The following is an 11,568-nucleotide window of genomic DNA, read 5'->3' as shown; positions in this document are numbered from 1 at the left end:
TTTACACATGTGTACAAGAAAGAATCTGTGTGCAGAATGTTTCTGCACATGTACCCTCTCACATGTCTGGGAGTCTGTGTATGTGTTTCAGAAGTGCGTGTTTTGCCCTAACCGGTTTGGCTCAGTGGATAGAGAGTCGGCCTGTGGACTCAAGGGTCCCAGGTTCGATTCCAGTCAAAGGCATGTACCTTGGTTGTGGGCACATCCCCAGTAGGGGGTGTACAGGAGGCAGCTGATCAATGTTTCTCTCTCATCGATGTTTCTGACCCTCTAACCCTCTCCCTCCCTCTCTGTAAAAAATCAATAAAATCTATTTTTAAACAGAAGTGTGTGTTTCTAAGTATGCACTTGTGTATGTCTCTTTAATTCAAACATGAGTCTAGGTGTATGTTTGTTCCATGTCCCTGCTGTGTCCATGTGTGTTCTGGTGAGCCTCTGAGTACTTGATGTGCATGTGTGAGTATGGGTATGTCCTCTGTGTGTATCTGTGTATATTCGAGCTGACTCTGTGTATGGACACTAGCAGTCCTCTTCTCACTTAGGTCCCCTCAGCTCTCAGGCAGTGTAACCTCATTCTTCCTCCTGTGGCTGTTTCCATTGCTTCTGTCCCCTTGTCCAAATGTTGAAATTAAGTAAATGCAGCAATTAAGTGGAGTTCCCCAGACAACCATCCTACCAGGATCCCCTTCCAGGAGCTAAATGAGCACATGCACACCCACGCGTAATACTATCCAGACACACCAGAGCCCCCAGGCTGCATATGCTATGGCGTTAAGGCACCATTGAGCTGCACACAAACAGCATAGGAGGGTTCTTTGTCCACCTGCTTCATTTGTACTATCCTTCAGGTTTCAGCATGAAGGTGCCCTCCTGCAGGAAGCCACCTTAACTCCCTAGGGGCCTGCTTCTGGGGTCCCACGCCCGTTTGCTTTCCCCATCAGAGGCCAGACTACTCTGAGCTGTCTGGAGATGTGTCTTTCCCTCTTTTGGAATGTGAGCACAGTGAAGGCAGGACCTAATGCTAACCCAGTCGCTACTTTTGCTGCAGTGTCATCTAGCTCACAAATCTACAGTAAATACAGAACTAGCATCTTTGCCTCTGCCTGTCTCTGTTTCCAAACACCTCTTTATGTCTCCAAGTACTTTGGTCTCTTTGGCACATGCTTGGGTTGCTATATCCTCTCAGTCCACCAGGTTTTTTCATAGCTGTAGTGGGCAGATCCATGCACATTGCAGATATTCCCGGTTTACTCCAGTGGTTCTCAAAGTGTGGCCCCTGGACCAACAGCATTAGCATCACTCAGGAACTTGTTAGAGATGCAAATATTTGGACCCCACCTCAGACTTACTGAATCAGAAGCTCTGGGGTTGGGGCCTGAAGGTCTATGGTTAACAAGTCCTTCAAGTAATTCAAATGCAGCTAGTGTGTGAGGATCACTGGTCTAGCTCACACAAGACATCCCTCCCTCCTTTTCTGCCTCAGATTGTTAGGGGCAGAAATAGAATATTGGAAATGAATTATAATTATAAGAAATATTAATCATGCTTTGATAACCATGATGGTCCTGTTCTGATTACAAAGCACATTTTCACTTGGCTGAGACATGGGAGCTAACATTGGGATGCAGTCCATTCTCCTTCTGAGAACTGCCTATCATTATGGAAAGATTTACAACCTGGGAGCTGAGACAATCTAGTCCTGGAGGCACCTGCTCTTGACAACCCCCAGCCCTATTGCCTGTAATCCCGTCCCAGGGCTCCCAGAGGCACTCACCCTCTGTGACCCGCCTGCCCTCCTGCCCCAGCCTGCATGACTTGTATCCTGTAATGATTATCCTGTGCCTACTTTCCCATTCCTGTAATTCCCACTTTCCCATGTAATCTTTGTCCTTCTACCCAATATAAGCAGCTGGCTTATGGTGGAGTGGAGCAGATTTTTGTTGATAACCTGCTGCTCTCCCATACTGCCGGCATTATTGGAATAAACGCTGATATATGATTCAATCCTGTCTCTGCTTAATTGGCTGAAATAGAAACAGGCAGCCTGGACCCCTTGGTTGTCCTGTTACAAGATTGGGATGGTTCTCAGTACTACCCCCTCCCCACAAAGGGGCAGTCATCACCCAAGGTGGTAAGAATGGATGGATAAATGCCCCAGCCTCTCTGAATTTTGCAGGTGGGAGGAAGAGGGGAAACGACAAGTCTGTGTTCTACACGGTTCCTTAATGTTCCCCAGAAGAACTGAGCCCTAGTTGCCCAGAAGGGTAACTTGTTTTTCATCTCCACCTTCTTCTCCACTTTCTTCTTTCTCTGTTTCACTCTGCTTCCTCCCTCACCCATTTCCTGGGTTCCCCATCCCCCAAATAAACCAGTTCTACTGAATTCTAATCCCACTCTTCTCATGGCATTATCTTTGGGTGTTTCCCTCTGTCTCCCCTCACCTTCACCATTTCTGTAGCATCCCTAAAACTGTCCTTTTTCTGAGTGTCTGCAAAACCGTATCCACTGTGCTGGGCCAGGAGCATGATGAACTTTGCTAATGATCTGGAAAGATGGGCCCTTGAGCTGAGTTTATTTTAGCTGCAATTTGTCCATACACATAAGTGGAAGGAGCCTAAAGTCTGTTATGAAACTTTCAGCAAAGTTAGGGCCGCCAAAGTGGGTGACCCTGTCCCCAAGAAGGTCACTTTATTCCTCCACTCAGATGAGGGTTCCCAGAGGTGGTTTATGACCATCCAGGTTCCACTAGGCTAGGCCCATGGCCATTGGCCAAGGCTGTGTTCCCTTCAGACCAGGGCTCTCAAAAGATCAGGTCCTCCCTGTTACTATAACCACGTTCCAGGTCAGGCTTGTAGACCACTTCCCGCATCCCTCTTCCTGCAACACCATCACCATGAGACATGTGGGACACCCCACATTACCCTCCCTCTCCTCTCACAAGCATCAGGATAGGCAGACACCAGTCCTGGTGAGTCATGTGTTAGTACAATTCCAGTAGGTCCTCTGGGGCCATAAATGTGAGTGGAGAGGGGAACTCAATGGATACACTTCTCTGGGTCAACCTAGCAAGCCCCTGCCTCTGTCCCATTTCCTATCTCCTTCTTCCATGGGATATCTGGTCAGTGTATCTTTTTTGTTTGTTTGTTTTTTGTTAATCCTCACCTGGAGATGTTTTTTCCATTGCTTTTCAGAGAGAGTAGAAGGGAAGGAGGGAGTGGGAGGAGGGAGTGGGAGGAGAGAGAGAGAGAGAGAGAGAGAGAGGCTTGAGAGACACATTGACTGGTTGCCTCCCTCATGTGCTCCCATTGGGGGCTGGGAGGGAACCTGCAACCGAGGTACATGCCCTTGGGCAGGAATTGAATCCAGGACCCTTGAGTGCACAGGCCAACACTCTAACCACTGAGCACACCAGCTAGGGCTAGTCAGTGTGTCTTGATGTCTGGCTCCAAGTCCAGAGGGCACGGTCTTGAAGTCAGATTTCCCCTTTGCAGCCAGGGCAAGGAGTCTTGGGGAGGAGTAGTCCCTCCTCTGGCCCGAAAGGTCAGTCCTGTTTGCTGGGCAGGGTCCAGGTAAGGAAGCTCCACTTGTGGAAAGGACATCAGGGAGGTGGTGCTGAGACAGGGGACGGAAGGAGACAGGTTTGGGGGGCCAGGGACTCTGGGATGGAGGGCCACAGTCAATGCTCTGAATGAGAACTGGAGACACACACACACACACACACACACGTACACATACCCATCCTCACAGCTGAGTCGGCCCAGCTCAGTCCCCCCACTATGTCTCTTTGACTTTCTCTGTCTTTGTCTTTCTCAGTCTCTGACTTGTCCTTGACTCCTCTCTGTTTCTCTCTGGGTTTCTCAGTGTCTCTTTGTATTTCCATCGCTCCTTGAATATGTCTGTGTCTTTCTCTCTGTCTCTGTCTTTCTCATTCTACTTCTCTCTGTCCCCCCAATCGAAGTCTGCCCATATTTTCTGTCTCTGTCTCTATCTCTGTGTCTCTGTCTGTATCCCAGGATTCTTGCTCCCAAGCAACGCCCGGGCGATTCCCTGGGAGGCGGGGGCGGGGATGCGCCTTTGAAAACGGGAGGGCAGCCTACACCTTTAAGCTCGGGCGCGCCCCCAGTGCGCGCTTTTAAGGGGGGGGGGGCCCGCGCCCTGGTTCCCGGGGTGAGCCCCGGAAAATCCGCCCAACATACCTACCAAGCCCCCCCCGGCCCCGGGCGGGGGGAGGGGGTTTCTGAGAACGGGCCCCTCCCCCCCTGCGCCCCTCCTGCGCTGCGGGTGGCCCTCCCCCGGCGTCCCCGGGGCCTGCGCGCCCCACCCCGGCCCCCCGGGGCTTCCTGGCCGTCCCCTCCCCCACCGCAGCCGACCCTTCGCTCCTGGCCAGCCTCCGCCACACACTGGGAAGCAAGCTGGCAGCCTGCACCTCAGAGCCTGCAACCCGACATCGGGGGCCTGCACTCCGAGATTGGACCCAGAGAGCTGGAAACAGGGACCCCAAGACAGGAGTCTGAACACCAATATCTGGGGCTGGAATCTCAATATCAGTCGCTGAGAACCCAACATTTGGAACCTGAGCCCCAAGACTTGGAATATGGATCCCAACATTTGGAGCCTGAACCTCAATATTTGGAATCTAAACCCCCCAATCTGGAGCTAAACTCTGAATTCTGTGCCTGAGACCTTGAAATCTGGGATGGGATTCCTGTGTCTATTCCCCCAGAATCCACTACTTGGGACCCGAACCCTGAGATTTAGGCCTCAAATTCCAAGATCTGAACCCTGGCATTCCAAGGGGCCTAAACCTGAGTTCTGGCCTGAAGTCCTTGCTGCAAACCTGAATGCTGAAATCTGGGACTAGAGACCTCCGAAACTTGACTTAGCACCCCCAATAACTGAACCCAGCACCCCAGTACCAGACCCCAGGACTGGACTTAGGACTTAGACCCTAAACTCTCCATTTGGCTGTTTCGCATCCCGAGACTGGAGCTGGGTGACCCTGACTCTGAACAACCTAAAGGGGTGCCTGGGTCTCTAAAATTGGACCCTAGTTGCCCAATATTTGGGGAACTGGGACTGTAAGTATCAAGGTCTAGAGACTCCATGACCACATATATAAGCTGAGACACGAGGACAGTCCCTCTACAGAGGCCTTGGGGACAGGAAGGAACGACTGAGCACCCCCTCCAGAGCCCTGACCTTTGACCCCCTGGGAGCCTGAAGACTCTGCTCCCTGGGACGCTTCCAACTCAGGTAAGGCTATTGGGAGGGAGTTTCTCAGTGACTCCCATCATGGGGAGGGACTAGAGAGGAACTTTGTGGCTGGGGATGGGGGTAGGTAAGGACCATGTAACCCTGGGAATCCTCAGGGTTTCTCCCAGAAACAGACACCCCCACCCATGGGTCTACCTCCAGTTCCTCTGCCTCAGACACTCTCTGGACATTTGGCCAGCCCTGCCCCTCTCTGATCTCCTCTTCCCCAGTTGATGGGATCTCTAGGTCTGTGACCCACTCCCAGTAGATCTTCTAACTTCTTCCCACCATGTATCTTGTCTGACCATCTCCAACCACCTCTCCTGCCTGCCTCTCCTATCCACCACTCCTGTCTCTTTTCTCCACCTCTCTCTCTGACCATCTTTGACACTTCTGTCCACATCTCCTCTCTGTGGCCACCTCTGGCCACCACTCATCTCAGTAACCATCTCTGTCCACCTCTTCTGTCTTTGATCGTCCACAGCCCTGTCCACAGCTTCTCTCTCTGGCCACCTCTATCTACTGCTTCACTCAGTGACCACCTTTGATATCTTAGCTGCTCTCTAGTCATCTTTCATCGGCTCTCTTGCCCTTCTCCGGCCCTGACTCTCAGCTGTGGCCTTTGACTGACCATTTTTGACATCTCTGTCTACGACTCTTCTCTCCAGCCACTTCTGTCTGTCTATTCTCCGACTTCCCCTGTCCACATTCCTTTCTCTCTTGCCCTCCTCCCACTCCTGACCCTAATTGCCAGTTGACAACCATCTGACCATCTCTGGCCTTTACTGACTACCTCTCTTCTCTGTTTCTGTGATCATTTCTAATATCCCTGGCTGCCTTCCCTCTGTCTGATGACCTCTCCTCACACCCATCGCTCAGCTGTCCTCTCCTCCTGACTGGCTTTTGACCATTTCTGACCATCTTTTACCATCTCTCCTAGATCTGACCACCCCTGACCACTTCCTCTCTCTTTGTCCACCACTTATCTTCTTGATTATCTCTAACCATCTCTCTTCTCTGGTCATTTTCAACTACTTCTGACCACCTCTTCTCTCTTTAGCCATCCTTGACCATCTCTTGGTGACCATGTCTAAAACCCTCTTGCTTATCTTCTAATCACCGCCACCCTGACCAACCCTCCCATTCTCTCACCATCTCTGGCCATTTCTAATCACCTCCCTGCCTTCTGACCATCTTTGTTCATTTCTGCTCCCTCTGTCCTCCCATGATACATCTGAGTCTTTGACCACCATCTTTTCCAGCTTTTTAATATGTCTGACCCTTCCTCTGACCGTCATTAACCAACTCTTTTGCTCTTAGCTCATTGTGACCTTTTCTCCTGGTCTTGGACCACCCCAGCCCCCTCTGGTACCCCTCTTCTGACCTCAGCCTGCCCTAATGCCTCCCTTCTTCCCTGCAGGCCACCGCTGCCCGAGATGGCCGTCCTCCCGCTGCTCCTTTGCCTGCTGCCGCTGGCCCCTGCCTCATCTCCACCCCAGCTAGCTACACCCAGCCCGTGTCCCCGTCGCTGCCGCTGCCAGACACAGTCACTGCCCCTAAGTGTGCTGTGCCCAGGGGCAGGCCTTCTATTTGTGCCACCCTCGCTGGACCGCAGGGCAGCCGAGTTGCGCCTAGCGGACAACTTCATTGCGGCTGTGCGTCGCCGTGACCTGGCCAACATGACGGGCCTGCTGCATCTGAGCTTGTCACGTAATACCATCCGCCATGTGGCAGCCGGTGCCTTTGCTGATCTTCGCGCCCTGCGTGCTCTGCATCTAGATGGTAACCGGCTAACCTCACTGGGTGAGGGTCAGCTGCGTGGCCTGGTCAATTTGCGCCATCTCATCCTGAGCAACAATCAGCTGGCAGCCCTGGCAGCTGGTGCCCTGGACGACTGTGCCGAGACACTTGAAGACCTCGACCTCTCCTACAACAACCTGGAACAGCTGCCCTGGGAGGCTTTGGGCCGCCTGGGCAACGTCAATACGTTGGGCCTCGACCACAACCTGCTGGCTTCTGTGCCTGCTGGCGCCTTTTCCCGCCTGCACAAGTTGGCACGGCTGGATATGACCTCCAACCGCCTGACCACCATCCCACCTGACCCACTCTTCTCCCGCCTACCACTGCTAGCCAAGCCCCGGGGATCACCTGCCTCTGCCCTGGTGCTGGCCTTCGGTGGGAACCCCCTGCACTGCAACTGCGAGCTGGTGTGGCTGAGGCGGCTGGCGAGGGAGGATGACCTGGAAGCCTGCGCCTCCCCACCTGCTCTGGGTGGCCGCTACTTCTGGGCTGTGGGTGAGGAGGAGTTTGTGTGTGAACCCCCTGTGGTAACTCACCGCTCACCACCGCTGGCAGTGCCTGCTGGTCGGCCAGCTGCCCTGCGCTGTCGGGCTGTGGGGGACCCCGAGCCCCATGTGCGTTGGGTATCACCCCAGGGCCGGCTGCTGGGCAACTCGAGCCGCGCTCGCGCCTTCCCGAATGGGACGCTGGAGCTGCTGATCACTGAGCCGAGTGATGGAGGCATCTTCACCTGCATTGCGGCCAATGCAGCTGGCGAGGCCACGGCTGCTGTTGAACTAACCGTGGGTCCCCCACCACCACCCCAGCTAGCCAACAGCACCAGCTGTGACCCCCCGCGGGACGGGGATCCTGATGTCCTCACCCCACCGTCTGCTGCCTCTGCCTCCGCCTCCGCCAAGGCAGCAGACACGGGGCCCCCTACTGACCGTGGTGTCCAGGTGACTGAGCATGGGGCCACAGCTGCTCTCGTCCAGTGGCCAGATCAGCGGCCTATCCCAGGCATTCGCATGTACCAGATCCAGTATAACAGCTCAGCCGATGACATCCTCGTCTACAGGTGCAGTGTCCAGGCAGTGGGCAGCTTGGGTGGGGGAGTTAAGTGGAGGGAAGGTTAGAGATATGTCTACTGATACCCAGGCTGCAACACAGCTGAGAAATGAGGCTGCAGACTTACAAAGAAAATCAGACAGCAAAGGTAAAAGAAACCAGGCAGAGAGAGTAAAAAGGAATCTGGCAACAGTGTTAAAAAGAAATAAGGCAGCAAAAGTAATAGTAACAAACATATAAAGGAAATTAGGCAGCAAGAGTAAAAAGTAACCAGGCCAAAAGAATAAAGAGTCGATGGAGAAGGGCAAGTTTGGGGAGATACAAGCAAATTTAAGTAGTAAAGGAAAAGAGAGACCAGGTGTTTCCAGATGACAGGGCTAGATACAAGATAGGCTGCAGGAAGAAAAAGAGATCAAGAAGGTACAGTGATCATGGGAAAAATGAAATGAGTCAGCCCTGCTGCAAAGGCACTCAGACCAGAGGTTAAAAGGAAAATGGGAAGGAAGTTAAACAGATTTCACTTTGGGTTTGTGCAGTGTGAACTGCTCCACATATTTGGAGTTCTTATATGCAACATCTCAATTTTTTATTTTCTAAATCAAATTAAACCTAATTCAAGCTCCACCTGCTAGGTGAGCAGGAATGTTCAGTTTGCCACTGTTGGGGATTCCCTTCTCTCTTCTTTTGTTGCAAACACAAAACCTGGGGCTTAAATACTCCAAGAGATGGGCCAGTGTAATTTCTGCCCCTGAGCTGGAGAGTACTTGGAACATCTGCTGTGCCACGTGTGGTCTGTAGTTTTGGCGCTGATGTGGGTGCTGCTGACACCTCTCACCCAGTCCAGCCTTGCATGGATAGCTGTGGATGGCTCCCTGTTCTCACTGCCAGGCTGAGCCAATGGTGCAGTCCCCACCTCCTGGCTGTGGAGAACTGGGCCTCCTAAGACTTGGGGTCTGCACCTGTGAACCTAGCATCTGGGTCCTGTTTCCCTCCTCAGGGACCCCAAGAGATAATCACTTGATCTCCTTTTCAGTCTTGGAAATCTAGTAAGCTCATTCCACTCTCTTTCATAGGCAGTGTGCTCAGTAGAGTCCATGGAGGGTCCACACCTGAAAATCACACATATTCTGTCCACTGTGCCTGGCAGGGGACGGGACAAATGCTCTCCTAGATAGTCACCCTCCCAGAGACAATCACAGAGTTTCCTGTACCTCCCTCATTAAAGCAATTTAAGAAGAAAACTGATTATAAAACAAGTTAAATCTCCAACAGAGTGCTCTGCTACAGAAGGTAGTATAGTGGAATTGGGTGTTAGAGAAACTAAGCAACAGAGATAAAAAGAATCAGAAGGCAGAGCTGGAAAGAAATAAGGCAACAGAGAAAAAAATTAGCAGTGGTGACTGAGACACATCAGTTTAATGAAAATGGTATCAGATCACAGGACTCACTGGAAAGCAGGTTATAAATATAATAAGACAATGGGAGTAGGAAGGTGTTCATTGGCAGGTTAGAAGGAAAAAAGGCTCAGTGATATGGAGGAATCCGGTGGTTAGATTAGAAAGAATCTAACTGTACACTAGAGGCAAAGAGAAATCGGCACAGGCTGGAGGGAAGTCAGAAGTTAGAGGGAGACTGAGAGGTGGAATTAGAGGGAAATTGGATATGGGGTTAGAAGGAAGTGGGAATTGGGTTAGAGGGAGGTCAGAGAGGGCGAGGATGCAATTGGGCGGTGAGCTAAAGAGATTTCTGGCAGTAGGGCTAGAAGGAGCTCAGGTGGTAGGCTGGTGGGAAATAGGGTGAAGGACTGAAGGAACTCAGACAGTGAGGTAGGAGAGAAAAGGGGGCGGGGACCAGAGTGAAATTAAGTGGTGGAGTGGAGCAAAATTGGGCAGCAAAGTTAGAGGGAACTTTGGTTGCAGGCTGGTGGGAAATTGGGCTGGCAGTGCAGGATGGAAATCAGGCAGCTGGGTATAAAATGAAACAGGACTGGGAGAACTCAAGCAGTGGGCCACAGAGAAATTGGGCAATGGGGCTAGAGTGAAACTAGGCAGCAGAGCAGAGGGGAAGGGGGCAGTGGCACTGGAGGGAATTTGAGCTTGGGGACTAAAGGAAGATCAAACTGGGGGATTTGAGAGGAATGTGACAGTAAAATTAGATGGTGGGCTGAGGTAAAATTGGCTAACAGACTGGAGGCATATCAGTCAGGCCACTGACTGGGTGTCAGACTAGAGGGAATTCCAGCAGTGGTTAGAGGGAATTCAGAGGTTAGAATGAAATGCAACAGCTGTTCTAGGGAGAAATTCTCTAGACGGGAGGGTGGGGATGGAGTGCAGGGTGGGTGCTGGTAGCTGGAGACTTGACTTCTACCTGCCTGTCCCTCCAGGATGATCTCAGCCGACAGCCGATCCTTCCTGTTGACAGACCTGGCGTCCGGCCGCACCTATGATCTGTGCGTGCTAGCAGTGTATGAGGACAGCACCACGGGGCTGACAGCTACACGGCCTGTTGGCTGCGCTCGCTTCTCCACAGAGCCCACACTGCAACCCTGCGGGGTCCCGCATGCACCCTTCCTGGGCGGCACCATGATCATCGCGCTGGGTGGTGTCATCGTGGCCTCAGTACTGGTCTTCATCTTCGTTCTGCTTATGCGCTACAAGGTGCACGGTGGCCAGCCCCCCGGCAAGGCCAAGGCACCCGCACCCGTCAGCAGCGTTTGCTCCCAGACCAACGGCACCACACAGGCCCCGTCTGCTCCTGAGCCCTCCGCACCGAGGGCCCATACCATGGTCCAGCTGGACTGTGAGCCCTGGGGGCCCAGTCACGAACCCACAGGACCCTAGCCTCGTGCCCACCAAGGGGTGGCAGGACTTAAGCACCCTGTGGGACCTGGCCTCAGACTCACCAAATTGTTCACGGTTTTTAAAACTCTGATGGGGAGGGTGTCAGGGGCACTGAGGGGCACAACAAGAAAGTCCTATTTTTCTAAGCTTGGGCCTGGGCCCTTGCCCTTGTCTCTGTCTGTGGGAGTTGGGAGGATCATGCAGGGCCTGGAGCTGGGGATGCCTCTTCTGGGGAGAGATCCACCTAGTTCTGTCCAAGGTCCCTGGATGTGGCTGAGGATGGTCATCCATTTAGTCAACAGACATTCCTTGAGCGTCGTCTCTGAGCACGTCCCATGATGGGTGATGCTGTGGTGACTCTGACAGCCCCAGCTCTGCCCTCAGACAGTGATCAGAGATGTGGTCATGAGGGAAGCCTGGGAGACTGTGGGAGCCCAGGAAAGGGACCTGACTCAGGCTAGGAAGAGCTTCCTGGAAGAGAGATGGGACCTGAGAATTCCCTCTGAAGGAGATAACTGGCCAAGAGCAGAGGGAAGGGTGTTCCAGGCAGAGGGCACAGTACAACCAAGGGCTTCGTAAGTGCCAGACATTGGGGGTGCTGTGATAGAGGAGAGGTAGGAGGGGTGAG

General features: G+C 52.7%; 1 protein-coding gene across 1 annotated transcript; it reads left to right on the top strand.

Annotated features, from left to right (window-relative positions):
- Positions 1-4,323: 4,323 nt before the first annotated feature.
- On the top strand, positions 4,324-11,086 carry LRFN3 (leucine rich repeat and fibronectin type III domain containing 3). The gene is made up of 3 exons (XM_006098638.3): positions 4,324-5,253; positions 6,674-8,110; positions 10,484-11,086. Exons 2-3 carry the CDS (start codon positions 6,690-6,692, stop codon positions 10,938-10,940), a joined length of 1,878 nt encoding a protein of 625 aa, XP_006098700.1. The 5' UTR covers positions 4,324-5,253; positions 6,674-6,689; the 3' UTR covers positions 10,941-11,086.
- Positions 11,087-11,568: the final 482 nt, after the last annotated feature.

The sequence above is a fragment of the Myotis lucifugus genome, unplaced genomic scaffold (genome assembly GCF_000147115.1).
Source record: "Myotis lucifugus unplaced genomic scaffold, Myoluc2.0 scaffold_244, whole genome shotgun sequence".
Lineage (NCBI taxonomy): Eukaryota > Metazoa > Chordata > Mammalia > Chiroptera > Vespertilionidae > Myotis > Myotis lucifugus.
Note: the sequence above shows the minus strand (reverse complement) of the source record. Positions and strands in the feature narration are given on the sequence as shown.

Coding starts and splice junctions, on each gene's coding strand:
- LRFN3 (XM_006098638.3), top strand. CDS start 6,690: ATGGCCGTCCTCCCGCTGCTCCTTTGCCTGCTGCCGCTGGCCCCTGCC. Junction 8,111..10,483: donor GATGACATCCTCGTCTACAG/GTGCAGTGTCCA, acceptor CTGTCCCTCCAG/GATGATCTCAGCCGACAGCC.